The sequence below is a fragment of the Anticarsia gemmatalis genome, chromosome 11 (assembly GCF_050436995.1).
Source record: "Anticarsia gemmatalis isolate Benzon Research Colony breed Stoneville strain chromosome 11, ilAntGemm2 primary, whole genome shotgun sequence".
NCBI lineage: Eukaryota > Metazoa > Arthropoda > Insecta > Lepidoptera > Erebidae > Anticarsia > Anticarsia gemmatalis.
This window is the reverse complement of record NC_134755.1, coordinates 3,561,263-3,578,008: the sequence shown is the minus strand read 5'-3', so window position 1 is coordinate 3,578,008 and position 16,746 is coordinate 3,561,263. Positions and strand designations below refer to the sequence as shown.

General features: G+C 35.3%; 2 protein-coding genes across 2 annotated transcripts in view; one reads left to right on the top strand and one right to left on the bottom strand.

The window, feature by feature from the left end:
- The first annotated feature begins 39 nt into the window (after positions 1-39).
- YL-1 (Vacuolar protein sorting-associated protein YL-1) lies at positions 40-5,535 on the top strand. Its single transcript, XM_076120197.1, has 9 exons — positions 40-281; positions 658-781; positions 1,076-1,250; positions 1,686-1,862; positions 2,457-2,532; positions 2,775-2,887; positions 3,431-3,575; positions 3,940-4,098; positions 4,492-5,535. The coding sequence occupies exons 1-9, from the start codon at positions 151-153 to the stop codon at positions 4,682-4,684; spliced, it is 1,293 nt and encodes a 430-aa protein (XP_075976312.1). The 5' UTR covers positions 40-150; the 3' UTR covers positions 4,685-5,535.
- Positions 5,536-5,633: 98 nt separating this feature from the next.
- LOC142976575 (uncharacterized) overlaps positions 5,634-16,746 on the bottom strand; it is a 61,115-nt gene continuing 50,002 nt past the window's right edge. Inside the window, exons 2-5 of the mRNA XM_076120007.1 lie at positions 14,729-14,911; positions 11,727-11,947; positions 7,372-11,497; positions 5,634-7,296 (exon numbers count right to left, since the gene is read on the bottom strand). Of these exons, the coding sequence (XP_075976122.1) occupies positions 6,332-7,296; positions 7,372-11,497; positions 11,727-11,947; positions 14,729-14,864 (5,448 nt within the window). The 5' untranslated portion in view covers positions 14,865-14,911 and the 3' untranslated portion in view covers positions 5,634-6,331. The remainder of the gene's footprint in view (positions 7,297-7,371; positions 11,498-11,726; positions 11,948-14,728; positions 14,912-16,746) is intronic.

Sequence of the window (16,746 nt, the reverse complement as noted above, 5' to 3'; positions counted from 1 at the left end):
AACGTTGACAAGCACAAATTGGCAGATGTCACTGTCAGTTGGCTTGGGTTGATGGGTTCCGTGTATGGTGCTGCTATTTGTTTGTTTATATTTTTATTCTTAAATACCGATTTCTATAGCAATTAAGTATAATTATCAGTGAAAATCAAAATGTCGCAAAGGGAACGTCGTTCTAATGCGGGTAACCGCATGGCTAAACTACTAGACGAGGAAGAAGAGGATGATTTCTACAAGACCACATACGGAGGATTTCAAGAAACTGAAGAGGATAACGATTATGTGTATGTTATTTCATATTTATAAACTGTGTTATAGTATGTTCCCTTATTTCAGTACTTGAAATGCAAAAGAGACTGATTCCATGCACAGTTGTTATCATAATCTCTTATTGTTAAATACCTGTTTTTTAAGTTTGTGTTGGTATTTTGTAAGTAGGTATGTTATTTGCTTACCAAATGCTTTCAATAGATATTATACGGACCTGGAAACATAAACTTTACACGTGATACTCAGAGAAATAATAATTTGATTGTTCTATACAAATAGAAATATTTCGCATTATATCATATAATATTGTGTCATATTATTGACTCTATTTAGGGGGCCTAACATAAAATTTACTTAAATAAAAAGTAATTTTGTTGTTTTTATTTATAGGCAAGAGAAAGAGACAGAAGATGTTGTGGACTCAGATTTTGATATTGATGAGAATGATGAACCTGTGTCTGATCAGGAAGCTGATGATAAAAGAAAACGAAAGGTCGGCACTAAGGCGTATAAGGTAAGTTCTATCCAAAGTGTATGTTGTTTATTTAATTTGTAAAGTAAATACTAAAATTATTATGAAATAAATAATAAATTTAACCCATCAATGTCCCACTACTGGGCAAGGGTCTCCTTCCGCATTGAGGGAGGGGTTAGGCCTTGAGGCGACCACGCTGGCCAAGTGCGGGTTAGGAACTTTGCATGCCCTCAATAAATGTATTAAACAAATTTTACATGTGTATTATGTTTTAGTAAAACAATTATTTCAAACTGTCTTTAACACTAATTTTAATTTTATGTTGTTTTATAGGATCCTAATAGGAAGTTGAAGAAAGGAGACAAACCTGTAACTACTACATTGGATAGAGTGAGAAAAATTGCTGAAAAGGAAAAGAAGCCTAAAGAAATAAAACCTGAGAAAGAACAGAAAATAGAAAAAGATGTTAAACCGGAAAAATCTGAAAGATTTCTTGATACATCTATTGGTAAGACATCCGTGTTATCCTAATTGATTACCTCTAAGACAGGTTTTCCCAAACTTTTTCAAGTGTGGACTCCTAGCACCACTTTATTATGATTAGTAATAAGTCGGTCCTGGTTGTTGTCGATTAAGGTAACAGTCATTTAGCCATGTCAAAGGCCTTCGGGCGGCTTGAACAACTTTAACACTAGGTTGACCACTAACCATACGATAAGAAGAAGAAGATTATGATTAGCAGTCTTATCCTAGTTCTCTTTACTCATGGTGTAGCAACATTCTTTAATGTTAAAAGTATTCAACAATATTAAAATTCTATAATGACGTTTCAATCGTATTGCATCAACTGTGGTCACGGGCTGACTCAAACTAATCGGTAACATTTTAATATTATGTGTACTATTTGCAAGAGTTTAAAACACTTTATCCTTTCCTATTTCAGAGCGTAAATCTATAAGACAGAGTACAGCAGTGAAATCAGCTGAGACTCAACAGAGAATCAAGATAAGGTCCGAGCTGAAAAGAAAGAAGCCTAAGAAAGTGGAGGACAAAATGCCAACACAAGAGGAATTGCTTGAAGAGGCCCTTATTACTGAAAAAGAGAATCTTAAGAGCTTAGGTATGTTTTATATTATACTAGCTGACCCACGCAACTTCGCTTGCGTCACATAAGAGAGAATGGGTCATAATTTTCTCTACTACTCTGCTCCTATTGGTCGTAGCGTAATGATGTACAGCCTATAGTCTTCTTCGATACATGGGCTATCTAACATTGAAAAAAAATTTCAATTCGGGCCAGTGTTCCTGAGATTATGATATGATGAGATTCAAACAAACTCTTCAGCTTTATTATATGAGTATAGATCTTTATGTAAAATTTTGTTGATATTGTAAATAGATGTGTAAATTGAAATAAGTATGTATTAATATTGACATGACCTACATTCTTTTTCTCATCCTATTACTATCGAACTCCTGGGCAAGAGTGTTAGAGGGAGGACTTTTGTTTCATCACAATGTTTTCCTACACTAAAGTAACAAATGAAAATCTTATACACACATAACTTCTAAAGGTCATTGTTGTCTCAGGTTCTAACTTTATTTCCCACTAATGTGTAACGCGCATGTTTAGATAGCTCTATACATTTTATCCCTCAATCTACATTGCTAATTTCCAATTTAGATTCTAAAATATCTCCATTTTTAATTCCAGAAAGATTTGAACAGATTGAATTGGAAAGAAAAAAGATTCGACCAACAAAGAAAACTATCACAGGTCCAGTAATAAGGTATGTGAATCACAATTTCTCACTTAACTGACTCTTCAGTACCTCGATTCTCTACTGCTATCGACTACCGACAACCAGTTAGCTTACGAGAAATTTTGCACGAAAATCTGATCAGCGCCTCTACCGGGCTCCTTAAGAACTATTTTGACAGTATATTTTAAATTGTCAGACTCTCGATACTCGACAGTATCCACTCTAGACAATAGCGCTACTGTTTTATAAATGTTTCTTATTGTTTTTAGATATCACTCATTTGCAGTACCATTGATAGAAGAAATTCCACCAGCTGAAGAGAAGGTTACTCTGACTCCATTGGGTGATCTGAATTTAAGTGATATCATTAAAAGTGAGGAAGGTAAACATATTATTTAATTTTTAACTTGTTGTGTTTAGACAATCTATAAAAATCTATTCTAATATTATAAAGCTGAGGTTTGTTTGAACGAGCTAATCTCAGGAACTTCTGGTCTGATTTGAAAAATTCTTTCAGCGTTAGATAGTGTCCATTTATCGAGAAAGGCTATATATAGGCTATATAACATCATGCTACGGCCATTAGGAGCGGAGTAGCAACGAAAAATGTTACAAAAACGGGGAAAATTATGACCCATTCTCTCTTATGTGACGCAAGTGAAGTTGCGCGGGACAGCTAGTATACTATGTTATGATATCGTCAAGATGTTCTTTATAGTATGTATTAACAGGTAATGTAGAATGCGGCGCCATGGTCTGAATCCCTGTTTGGACAGAAATAATATTTCAAAGTATATCGACCAAAAATTGGATGGTCGTCGTACTTTTTTCCTGAAGATGTTAGATGTTCTATTCATTATGAATACATAAAACAAAAACACTATACTATAAATATATTTTAAACCAAATATTTTAATATTCTCAGATCTCCTAACACAAACAGACATAGAGTTACCGGAACTAAAGTCTGAGACACCTGAACAGCCGGCTGACAAACCGGAGCCAGTAATAAAGATGGACATTGACGTCATCGGTCCCGATGAAGAAGTCAACATTGAAGATGTTACCGCGTGAGTTTGCACTTTCGTTATAAAAAACAGTTAAGGTCAAAGCAAACGCAGCAAATGATAGCCACTGGACCCTATTTCGTTTCTTTTAAATAATACGTAACAAATTTAACGATATCTCCAAATGTCTACATGGTGGCTTGTATTACTTTTGTTAAAATAGAAAAAAATACATACTATCTAAGTATCTATGTATTTTTTTACATTGCACTACGATGTGAACTAACACCTAAGATCGTCCCTAGTTCTATTCATAATGTCATATAATAGTGCGCAATAAATTATGCGATAATCATCAATACTAGTTATTTAGCTTGTACGTGCACATCCAGCATCAGCCTGATTTTGCCTATTCTTCTTTTTCCAGTAAAGAAGAGAAGAGCTCAAAGAAGAAAGATCAAAACGTGAAGTACCACGAACGGACACTATTGTCGTTCGAGAATGATCTAAAAGACAAAGCGTTTAATTCTTGCTTCCCTAAAACTAAGCCGAAGAAGCGACGACAACTCCTCTGTGCTGTTACTAAGTAAGTTTAGTTAATTTTATGTTAATATACATTTCGAAATGGTCACAAGTTTCGTGGTTTTTAATGTTAGATGTGCCCTTTTCAAAATAAACATATTAATTCATTCTTATGTTTTACATTAGCAATCTTAAGTCTGTTGACACAAATTAACTGAAACTTGCATTGACTATGAACTTTAATGACTATTGAAATAAAGCTTAAAACAGTATAACAGTCTAAAATACTGCGTTAAAAATGTAAATTACAGCTTCTTTTCAAATATTGATACTATTAAGTTATGAGTAGTGAAGTAAATTAGTATGATTGTAAAAAAGTATTTCTTTTAGGATAGGATAGTATATATTTATTCATATAAAAAAAAATCGTTAAGCCAATACTTAACTATCTTTCCAGGAGGCCAGCGCGCTACATAGACCCAATAACCAAACTCCCGTACCGCAGCGTGGACGCGTTCAGAATCATACGTGAAGCGTATTACCAACAGTTAGAGGCGCGTGGTGACCGCAGCGATCCTCAAGTCGCCGCCTGGCTTCAATGGAGACGAGCTGATGCCGCTTCCACATACGTTCAGATACACATCAAATAGATTTGTAGCTATCGAAACGGTCAATTTTATTGCTAGATTCTGTAGTACATGAAAACTACGCGGTTGGTAGTGTACCTGAACTGTACCGCGATTCTCTACCACTATCGACTATCGACAACCGACTAGCTATCGAGAATTTTTGTATGAAAGTCTGATCAGCGCCTCCAGCGGGCGTCTTAAGAACTATCTTTGCAGTACATTTTAAATGTCAAACTCGCTTTACTGGGTGGTACCGATTGTAGAGAATCGCGCTATTGGTCATGAGGTCTCGGTTTCGATTAATTCATATCAGAATATTTTCAACAGTAGGCCTGAGACATACTCGCTCCATATTAAATGAGACTAACAGTGTTAACGGCGAAACGTGTATGTATTTCAACTCCTCCCCTAGTTTCGTTGATAACTCGCCAACCACACACGTGTAGAAAATATTTGTAGCACTGTCAAATAGAATTGTTTGTTTTCAGTTAAAGTAGTGTATTGTTAGCCCGATTTTATGTTGCGTGACTGTTTTTTGTAGCTGTAATTTTACTGAGTGTTAAAGTAATGTCGTTTAGACTGAAGTAAGGCATTGATTTTAGAGTAAATTATTTTTTCCTTTGGTAAATAGTAATAGATAAGCTTTCAAAACTGTAAGCCACTTGATTGAACCAAGTTATTTTGCATGGCTGTCTCAGGAAACTATGAATTCAGTTACAAACAAGTGCAATTAAATCTTGTGTTCAACGATGTCTTAACTGCTTGTGACAAAAAATTAATTATAGTAAGAACAAACCTACACTCATTAGTTAAATCATACGTTGTAAATATAGAATAGAATTATATTTGATGATAATAAATTGTAAAGAATACTTTTTCATGCATTTCAATCAGTACCATCCTTTTCCAGTATGATATCAGGTTATTGTTATTTTCTAGGATTGTATTGATAAGTCAATGAGAAGACGGAAAATAGGCAATTTTATTTAATGTAGAATAAATAATTACAGTAAAATCTTAAAACTTAAGAATTAGATTCAATAACTGTACATAATGTACAATAACAACGAGACAACACAGAACAGAGTTCAAATAACTAAAATATTCAAACATTAACATAGTCAAAGTCATTAGCAAAACCAATTTTTTAAACATTGTCATGAATAACGACACTTTTAAATAAATATTATCTAAAAACTGGGATAAACGAATAATACTTTAAACGTATACGTACTTAGCATATTTAGGATGCGTATAAGCCCGTATATGTTCGTACGAAGCGAACAACAGGCTTACTCGCAGCTAAAATATGCTTAGGGCCAGTTTTACAGCGTTTAAATAAGTAACAGTTAACCTATCTTCTAGATGAAGTGTATGAAAACAACTGTCAAAATTCTATAAGATAAGCTATCTGATATTTATCCAGAGGTTGTGAAACCGGGCCTTGGTTTTGTAAACGCTCAAGAACTTACCGTATCTTTATTTAAGTAACATAAACATCGCTTACAACAGATGAGTATTAACTAACTTTTAGGTACTAGCAAATACTGTATATTAAGATTATGACTATGTTATGGACCACTATAAAACTATGACATATATTTTACGTATTAAAATTTTATGAAAATATACGTCATTTATATTCAAGGCGATCCAAACTACATAATTCTAAAGGTTTACGGTAAAATTAGGATTTAATCTTAAGTCAGGCACACTATTCCTTCTCGGCTTCTTCTCTTTCAACTCTTTCAAGGAGATTAGACCTGAAGCTTTCACATCTAACCTCGAATGATACTTGGACGGATCTGTCGTTGGTAAGTAAGGGTACTCGCTTAAATACGTCTGCGCATTCTTTACTCTATGTTCCTCAGCAAACGCTGTTATCTGCGATTCAGCAATTTCGTATGAATTGATTGTAGTGTCGGCTACGTTTTCCATAGATCTGAACGCTTCCAAAACTGCTTTCTTATGCGGTATCCCTCTCAAACTACCTTGTCGACTCAATTTACCTTCAGTTACGTCAGTAAATAAGTCTTCAACGTGAAACTTCTCAGATATTTTAACCAATTTTGTAGAACTATTCTCTTCGCTTGCACACCTTTCCTGGTTTTCTTGCAATTGGTTCCAGCCTTTTGCTATTTCGGAAGATGGCAGCGAATGAGATTTGATGTTTTTCTTCACCCTTTTCTGTGGTCGTTCGTCTTCAAGAGATTCAGTTGATTGTTTCCGCAAAAGCAGTTCACACTCGTTCAGTTTTTTAGGTTTCTTTACTTCTCGCAACTCTTCTAGCGATTGGAAGTATTCCTTTGCTAGTTTGAATCTGTTTTTGTATTCGATATGTGCTGGTTTTACGTCCCTTTCTGGAGATGATTCGCTGGATTTATCGGGGCTGCTTTCGATAATCTCAAGCTCAATATCAGAAAGGCTCAAGTAAATTGTTTCTTTATTATCACTTGGCGCAGCTTCTACGTCATAAGAGTCCGAAGTTCTGGTGTCTAAACTAAGATTGCTGACTGTTTCTGAAGTTCTGCTTGTCCATAAGTTTGTAGGAGTGACTCCTGGGGTAGTACATTTTGACTCGCTGTTAGATACACTGGCTTGGTCTACTGCATAGTTACGTTTTGGCACAGCATCTGAAAGCATAATAAAAGGCAATGAATCAATAGTTTCTTGATAATATTTTAATACATTTTTGTTTTTAAACCTACCTGAAGTTATGCTGTTAGATTTAGGTTTCTGTGAATCTGCAGAGCTTGTCCTGTATACCCGTTTTGCTGGTTTTGCCTTTTCAGTAGTTTTTGACACGCTTTCGTAGAGCGATATGAAGTTTTTCACATTAATCTTCGGCAATTCGTCACATGATTTGTATTTGTCTAAATCATCTGATATATCGCTTGGAATTTTGTTGAAAATATCCATTTCTGATTTGCTGAATGACTTTTTGCGAAGTACTTCCACTTTAGGTAGTATTGGTTGAATTTGTTCACTCACACTGACTATTTTCTTAACATGTTCGCTTTGTTTCTGTGTCTCCTGTTGTATAGGTTTTTCGTATACGCTTTCATCTAACGTTACATGATAAGCGTTTTGCATCATTCTTGATCTTTTCGATTTCAAGTTTGTCGTTTCATTAATATTCGTATTGGTTGCTTCTATTATATCTGGGGTTTCAGATTTGATATCTATTTCTTCTATTTCCATTGAAGACGTGTTCTTCTCACTTCCCCTTCTTTGAGATATGTTGTGTAAAGACTGGCTCTTTCGCCTCGCCCACGGCAATTCTTCCACATTCGACATGTTATGGAATAAAGATATGCGACTAGATACTAGACCACTTTCATGACACATAGCAATGTCTGTCGTTGAGGTATCAACATCGGCGGGTTTTCCCAAAAATGTGTCGATTTTGTTCATAATATGCTTTCTCGAGGTCCCGAAAAATCTCTTAGGACTAGTTTCAAAAGCTTTGAAGACTTCTTCAGGTAGTTCCTGCTTAATCGGAGTGTGGGTTGGTGAATAATCCGTACTGTCATGCGATTCATTACTATCAAAACTTTTGACTTTGATTTCTACATGCGTCTCGATTGGATCGAATTGTGGAATCGAGGTTATAATTTTACTTTTAGGGGATTTTTTACTGACTTCGGCTTCAGTCTGTATTTGATCTTCTAATTTGTCGTCCCAATATTTCTTCCATTTTTCCACAAGTTTTTCATCAGATTTCAGTGGTTCTGAAATATTATCTTCTATGACATGTTCTCGTGCTTTTCCTGAGTCTTTATCGTCAACTTGATTAATATTCTTAACCTGACTGTAATCCCCACCGCTTAGGAAGTTTTTGATCATCTGTTTGCCTCTTCGTTTACTCAGAGAATCGTGTTTAAGTTGTTTGGCGGGTGCACGCTTTTTCTTCGGTTGGATTGCAGTCTCCTGTGACTTAGCTTCAATTTCCCTTATCCTATCATCCCAATACTTCTTCTTTTCGAGCACAATGTTACTGTAGGTGTTCTCACCGAATTGTGTTTCAACCTTATTTTCATTCACGTACTCAGGGTGGTCTTGTTCATTGCGAAGGGTCTGACTTACTGAAACAGATTCAGTGACATTTGCCTGAACCTCAGAAATCGTTCCTTCTAATTCTTCAACGTGTCTTTTCACATCTGATACTTCAGACGCAGAATCGACACTCGTGTCCTTAGTTTGTGTTACGTACTCCACTTCCATACTGTGAAGCTTATTATCTTCATCAGCAACGGTAGTGGAACTCGTTTCTGAATTAGGAAAGTACTCTTGGTACATATCGTTTAGTTCAGCAAATGCCACTGATACAGTGTCAGCTTCACCCTGTTTCACACAGATCTCTGTCCTAGATATTACTTCCTTAGTACCTGATGAAATGCTTCGATCACTCTCTTCAATAATAGGCGTAAACGAAGGCCGTTTGATTTCCCATTTATACGGCGTTTTAACTTCCTCTTGCGGTTTACTTGTATCACATTTTAACTCACTACATGTCTGCCATATCTCTCTCTCAGCTGGACCCATGTTTGTTATGTCTTCTTCTTTTAAACCGGTATTCTCGTCACTAGGAGAAAACTTCTGTTTACTAAGTGACTCACATAGAGCTGCATTTTCGTTATTATTACTATCTGGCGAGCTGTTATTATCGTCAATACTTACATACGCAGAGTCCCACATATCTTTCCGGGGTGTTACGTTTCTGTCTGAATCACTCTGATCTTGTTCGAATTGACTGTCGCTAGTGGTAGACGCATTGGAATTATCTATATTTTCGGTCAGATTTGATTCCAAACTATGAAAACTTGATGAGACGCCCGTATTTTCCTTTTTATTGTCCTTTGGCATGCTCAAATTGTTATGCAAAGGGGTGGAATACTTAGATTCTGATATAAAGTCAGGAACTTTGTCTTGTATTAAATCCTTTTCTGTGTTTTTGTTCTTGTTTCTCCGTTTATGTTCTTTTTCAGTTATTATCAAGGAATTCATTTCAGGTTCCGGTGACGCGGCTCTTAAGATCGGTGGTAAAGAAACTGGTGCTCCTATAATAAAATCAGTCATCGGCGTTTGATCAAAATGAGTTGTTTGAAATTGGTGCATAAAGAATGGGTTAATGAACTCATTGCCTAGCTCTTCCTCTGTTACTAGTTCAGATTTCGGATCTATGAAAACTGATTCGTCACGGTTTACTTTTTCGCCTGAAATTATTTTAAATACTGGGGTCTTCGGTCTTTCATATTCTACAATTTCCGTTGGAATACTCTCAATAAATGGATTTTTATTGATCGGTGTGGGTAATACTTCAATGATTGGCGATGGTGTTAAGTTAGGGTCGATAATGATCCTTATCGAACTGTCTCTAGTTTCTTCGTTTTGGGAATTATTTGTTTCATACTCCGAAGCGACAAATGTGCCGAAATTATTTGCTGCAGCATAATTTTCTTCAAACATCTCATTCAAGAAAGGATTATTAGCGCTCGTAGATGTAATTTCGTCTACAGATATATTATCGTCTTGTTCTTCCGGTGAGGGAGTCTGTATTTCCAAACTGTCAGGCGTATCAAGTCTGGTACATTCCATTGGAATATTGATACATACATTTTCGATCTCATTTTCCGTCTCAGGTACAGTGTCGTATAAAGGCTTAGATTTTTCAGCTCTTAGTGACACCGAAATACTCTCCGGAACAATAAACTTTTCCCGCTTTTCAGAAATAATGTACGGATTCACGTTGCTTTCAGTAAATGTAGAATTGACAATATCGGGAATGTCTTGTTGACTTCGAGGCCGAAGGCAACTTTCTATTCTCTCTTTCCTTAACCGCAAATGTTTTTCCCTAATGATATCGTTAAAGACTTTACAGACTTGATTCATGGCCATTATTTTTAGAGCGGCTTTGTTAAATTTGTCACTTTTTATCGATTTCTTCTCAACACTGTTCACAATTTCAGTGAAAGTTTCACTGTCAAAGTTAGGTATGTTGTTATCTTTGTCCGTGGCCATTAGAATTTTCGCTTCATCATCACTTATTTTTTCTAAGGTCCCATTTTCTTTTAACAACATTTTCTCGGTAACAAAGTCTACTATTCGTAGAACAACTTTTCTATCATTTTGTACATCTACTATATCGATCTCTTCACCGTCTTCAAGGCAGAAACTGTCTTTTTCTAAAATACGTAGTATATTATTCGAGGCTGTAACGGTGAATGGCGATCCAACAATACTCTGTCCTCTACTTGTGATAGAAACAGAATATTTCCCTTCTAACTTCACAGTATAGCTTATTTTAGCATGATCAGCTCTTGTGTCTACCTCAATTTCTATATCGTACTGTGTTTTTGGTATATGATAAGTTTTATTCATGTCGTTCTTTCCGTAGTTTCTCAAATAAGTGGCACCTTGTGTTAACGGTAGAACGTTTTCGGTATAAGTCTGTTTTGATTGCAAACCTAGGAGTTTTTGTCGAATCAATTGCGCTTTACCTAGTATCGGTGGTATTACTGTCATGCCATACGTGTCTTTAGGGCCTCTGATAAGAATAGTTACTTCTCCCGGGTCTAAGGCCTGTTGTGCCGTTGGGTATATTTTGAAATGTGCTTTATTATTCATTTGGATTCCTGCGAGTCCAGAGCCTTTAGCCACATAGTCAAGAATGAATTGAGTGGTTTCTGGAGAAGTTCTTTGTGAGACTGGTTTAGAAACTGGTGGTGTTAGTTTGGAGAGGGCTTGTCGAATGCGATCCAAGTAAGTTGCTAGTTTCCATTCTTGGTGTCTGCTCAACGAGTCGTTTGACTCCAGCTCCTGGCGGGAGAAGACCTGGAAATGAGAATTAGACCAACTTAAATAACAGATCAACTTAAAATAGATTTAACCTTCAGGTGAAGGCACAGTATGGACGATGGTCTGTCGTAGCTCTTAACGAGTTCTCTTTCCTCGTAAATTAACGAGATGTGTTTCTTATAGTTGTACGCATACATTGGTCAACTTTTCAGTTGGTTTAATGGTTCAAAAAATGCATGATAGATTACAAGATACAGATACTTACAGGTTCTACACCAAGATAATGGTCAGCAATAGCCTGCGCGTGTTTAATCGACAGCCTGGTTGGAGGGTGGCCTGCGCAGGCGCCGGGGAGAGCTGCATCCAGCACGCCGCACAGGATCCAGCCGTGGCGCCACACCGTGTCCAGGTGCTCCACCCTCACGGGACCAGCCTCTGCCAGCCATTGCAGGACCGCCTGCTTCTGTTCCTCGCTTGAGAATACTACTGGAATTTGAAGAAGTTTGGATTGGTGTGAATGTTTATTATACCAGTATACTTGTTCCATTTGATAGATATTGAGTAATGGAGCCAAAGTATAGATTGACGATTATGTGTATCAATGTTGTAATACCGTTCCGTCACAATGGCTTTGGGGGTAGCAAATACGGTTGACGTACTGATTTAATAAGAGGAAATTAACGAACTTTGCGTGGGAAGAAGACCCTGTCTGAATAAAGTAAGTGAGGATTTCGTATTCGTTTTTGAGTATTTTGAGATATATGTAGTTTTTATTACAATTCCACTACAGGCTTTATTTCTATGAAAGTTTTTTACCACGATAGTGAAAAGTCGTTACGTGTAGGTAGTTATTTAAATTTTCAATGGTTCCCATATAGTCAGGGAAGATAAAGATCTCATGAATTTTACGACATACGCAGCAGTAAAAGTGGAGCATATAATTAAATAGTAATGTGGAACCATCATGGCTGACACTTTTATCCGACTGTGCGAAAAGAAAGGTATTAAGTACTTATTGTTATATTTTGATCGTTTGTGCCGCGCGGAAGCCCCGTGAGTAAATTTGTATAATAATATGCAAGAACTATAAGTATAGCTTTTGGACTGTCTTACCTATTTTTTACACTAAGAGTTGCTAATAAGTCGCAGGCTTTTAAAAATATAGGTACAACGAACACAAAGTATCACCAGATCCGAAACTGCTATTTGTGGATCACACAAATAATTGTTTCGTGTGGGAAGCCCACGACCTCCCGCCGCACCTTGACCACTACGCCTCTGGGGCCTTTAAATAGTCCTTTAAGAAAAAAGTCACCTCAATATTTTAAATTAAAACACTGTTGGAATGTTCCCATAAAACAACAACTTAAAGTTTATAATTTAAATAACAACATACCAATTGGTCGGAATAGTTCACCAACCATTAAGAACACAAACTGAATGTCACGATTTTATAACAAAAAACCACTGTATTCAGCGCAAATTCCGATATCGAAAACTAATTTTAATCTTGCTTCATCACTGAACAAAAAGCACAAATCGCAACATGAATTACTTTGCAAACGTATTTAAATACACATCGTTTAATAAACAAAATATTTTTATGCAAGATTAAATTTAGTTTACGATACAGAAGCAACGCCAATCACTTAAAAACTAGCACATTTTAATACACGAACGTTTTATTCGACAGTCACGTAGTGTCTACACAAAGTTTATTCGTAAAGTAAGTGAAACTGAGCAATGAAACAATTTTATGCACGACAGATAAACATCGTGGCAAAGGTTAACGGTTTTGCATGTGAAGCCGCGAGTAAAAGTATATTAAGGTGAGTTTTCACTCAACGGAGTTATTTTTTAACGAGTGCGCGGAAGTGGGATGGCCTTGCTTCCGTAGTCCGGAGACTGGGTTTAGATTTAGATGGGATTTTTTAGGACGTGCAGAAGTTAAGTATATACTTGGACTGTAGGCGCCAGAGTATTCGTAATACTTTAAAGTAAATCCTTTTTTTTCTCTCAAGAGTTTAAACTCTCAAGTGTTTAAAATCTTCGTTGGATTGTCAAAAATCCTAAAGGCCTATTATCGTTCTTCTATAAAAAATAATACTCTATATTAAGATCACATAACTAACAATCATACCAAATTCTTGCACGGTTTACTAACTGTAGAAAAGATTGAATTAAAGTAGAACTTTTGATTCTTTAAGGCTACCTCATGAATAAAAATAAAACTCGAGTAACTCTTTTGCGGCTGTAAACACTATCTTTAAAGTTACAATATGAATTATAAAAGAGCGGTGGTTTAAAAGAAAACAAGCTTAATCTTAATCTAAACTTTACACACCTTATTCATGTACTCTCCACTTAAATTTCGCTTTCATTTGATTTGAGGCTGAGATAACGTTTGCACTAAATTTTTATAACAATAAATAACTTGGCAGTCGGTTATTTAGAAAAATTCTTCGTTTGTTGTATTTGGGAATGTTCTCACGACTAATATGGGAGAGCAACAATAGTTCGGTAGCGAGGCTGAGATGATATGAATTGAATGAATTAAAATACATTATTTCGACTTTTCACAAAATTGTTTTTGTGGGATATGAAACCTTTTCCACCCTTCTTCTATTATACGGTTTTAAGTTTTTTGGCTAATTTGGGAGTGAAAAGTACATTTTGTTTTTTTTTAAGGTAAAGAGTATTTTAAATAATTTAAAAAATATGTTTTTATAATTATGCGATTCGATTATCTACTTTGTTCTCGCAGTGGAAAGGAGTCTAAAAGTGTCTTTATGAATAAAAATGTAATCATTTTTATTACAAAAATTTAACTTTACGTTATTGACTATTTTTTTTATATTTTAAAAATATAATCCCTAATCGTAATCTTTGATTCAAGTTTTAAAATTCACCTCTCGCTTACATTTGTGTGCGATTTGAAATCTTTTATGAATACGTAAAAGATTTTTAGTTTGCATCTTTCGATTTTATATTTACATTTCAAGAACACGCTTTGATTCTGAATGGGGTTTTATAATATGATTTCTAATAATATCGACGATTTAAAATTTTCTATGCAAGTATTTTGAGTATGTTCAATCACATTAAGATTTTTTACAAGCAGCTTAAGTCTGTGTTACTTTTGTATAATCTTATATGAAGTTCAAAAGATTTTGTTAAATATAACTGAAGTTTTCAATGTTAAAAAGAAAATACAACTGAAATACTAGGGTGGTATGTGGTGGCGTAATTTTAACTAATACTACTTACTAGCTCTAAACGCCGAGTCAATATGCTTCAATATTTTGAAGAGGAAGCTCTGCTGGCCCCAGAAGATTGTGAGTAGAGTGGCCGGCGCGAGGTACCGCAGCGTCGTCAAGATGGCGTCCAGTGCCGCTGACCACATGCCGCGATCAGCCTCCAGTTCGGGGTATTCCGGGATCGTGAACAACCCTGGAATATACAGAAGGAATCTTATGAATATAAGCAACGTATTAAAGGAAAAGGAATGCTCGTAAGTTGTTAAACTTTAGTCTTTTTTGTTTAGAGTTTCTTGCCCCTTAATTGACTCTACCTTCCAAGTTGGTAGTAAATTAAGATCTGTAACCTTGTAAATACTATTTACCAATAGAGATTTATTTTGAAAATTATATTCTTAGAGTTGGACTGTGCTTGGTCAAGTAGTCGGTGACAACTACACCAGCTATCTCACTTTTGCCGATGAATAGAAGATTTTATTTCCCACACAGCAATAGAATGGGACTCTTACCATATAACAAGGCAAAAATAAAGTGAGGATCTTTTTTTTAATGAGTAAAAGTATAAGATTCTGCTTTGTTATTGGAATTCCTCAAAAACATTACGCGTCATATCTTGATAAAGAAAAATGCTTCCGATACAATGCAATTATCAACAATCTATGTAAAGATATTTATAATGATTATATTAATAAAGTATTATTCCGATAGTGATTTTATCTTCGTAGCATTGGATAAAATATGATTATTGCCAACCTATTTATAATTTGTCATTGATAAAATTATGCATTAAAATTGATACGCTTTTGTTATTATTAAACAATAAATTCATTGATTTGAATTTGAAAATAGTAAAATTCGGTAATTCGAAATGATTTCAATATCGCTATTTGTGCTCAAAATATGATTGCAGACTATATTTTTGTCAATTTTAACTAAAAGTACTTTTATTGAAAATTAAGCTCCTTTACCGATAAATACGATCTGATATGATAAATACGTTTGTATTTAATATATACAAACATATAAAAAACGAATGAAAAGTTCGGCTAGACACAAAAATTATGTATTATTTATGACTGGTTCAACAATATTGAAAGTGATCGAATCCATTACACCCATACTATTGAACATTTATTTTCAGTGCCGGAATATCGTAGTCGATAGTAGTAAAATACTGTCTTTCATCATCATCATTATTTTTGGTTTGTCTAGTCCGTGACTACAGTAATACTAACCAATGCTTCGCGGGTGTTCATCATGGTGAACATTTTGTTTGTATTGCTTCACTATGTCTTCTACACTGTCCGACATTTTTGTTCAAATTGTCCCCATTATTTATCCTGGAATGCTGTTGGAAAACACTTCAGTTGGTTCTTCTTGTTGTTTGGTATTTACGTTGTGTGTTGATTTGGTCTATGTTAAAAGACTACCGATATTTTAAATATGTATTTTAATTCATTTACTACTTGGGCTTTTGGTTGGGCACGTAACTCCCCGGAATATAATTAGTATTAAGGTCAAAGTCAAGCGCAATACACAACAAAGCCACACATCTACGCAACCCGGCGGTATGTCGGCGACTTACGTACACAAGCGTTCAGTTGGCGTACTAACAATCCAACAAAAAGTTGCCCACTTAGGTCGGGGGCTTAAGTGTGTATTACGCTTTAAAGTTAAAACGATATCTTACAGCCTCATTCAGATATAAATAATGGATAATGTTATGTGCCTAAGTTATATTCAATTATATTTATTTAAAACATTACGTTATGACTCAAATCGGAGAATAAAGTCAGTAACGGCTGTTTCAGCATCAGATAATTAGCATTTGATACGAATTAGATACAAATAGAAACACGACTTATTTTAGGAAAGTCATGGTGATTTTAACGTTTATTTAGCGTATCGTTTACCTAACAATTCTTTATTTACAGAAAAGACTAGATTAAAATGTTTGTTTTACGCAATTGTTTAGTTTTAAGAAGTAAGATAATAAAAGTTCGTAAATAAGTTTGTAATAAGCATGGT

What these genes read in the sequence shown, in the direction of transcription:
- YL-1 (XM_076120197.1), top strand. Translation starts at nt 151, where the DNA reads ATGTCGCAAAGGGAACGTCGTTCTAATGCGGGTAACCGCATGGCTAAA. An exon ending in TCGGCACTAAGGCGTATAAG is followed by an intron (nt 782 to 1,075) that starts GTAAGTTCTATC and finishes GTTGTTTTATAG; the next exon opens with GATCCTAATAGGAAGTTGAA. An exon ending in AGAGAATCTTAAGAGCTTAG is followed by an intron (nt 1,863 to 2,456) that starts GTATGTTTTATA and finishes TTTTAATTCCAG; the next exon opens with AAAGATTTGAACAGATTGAA.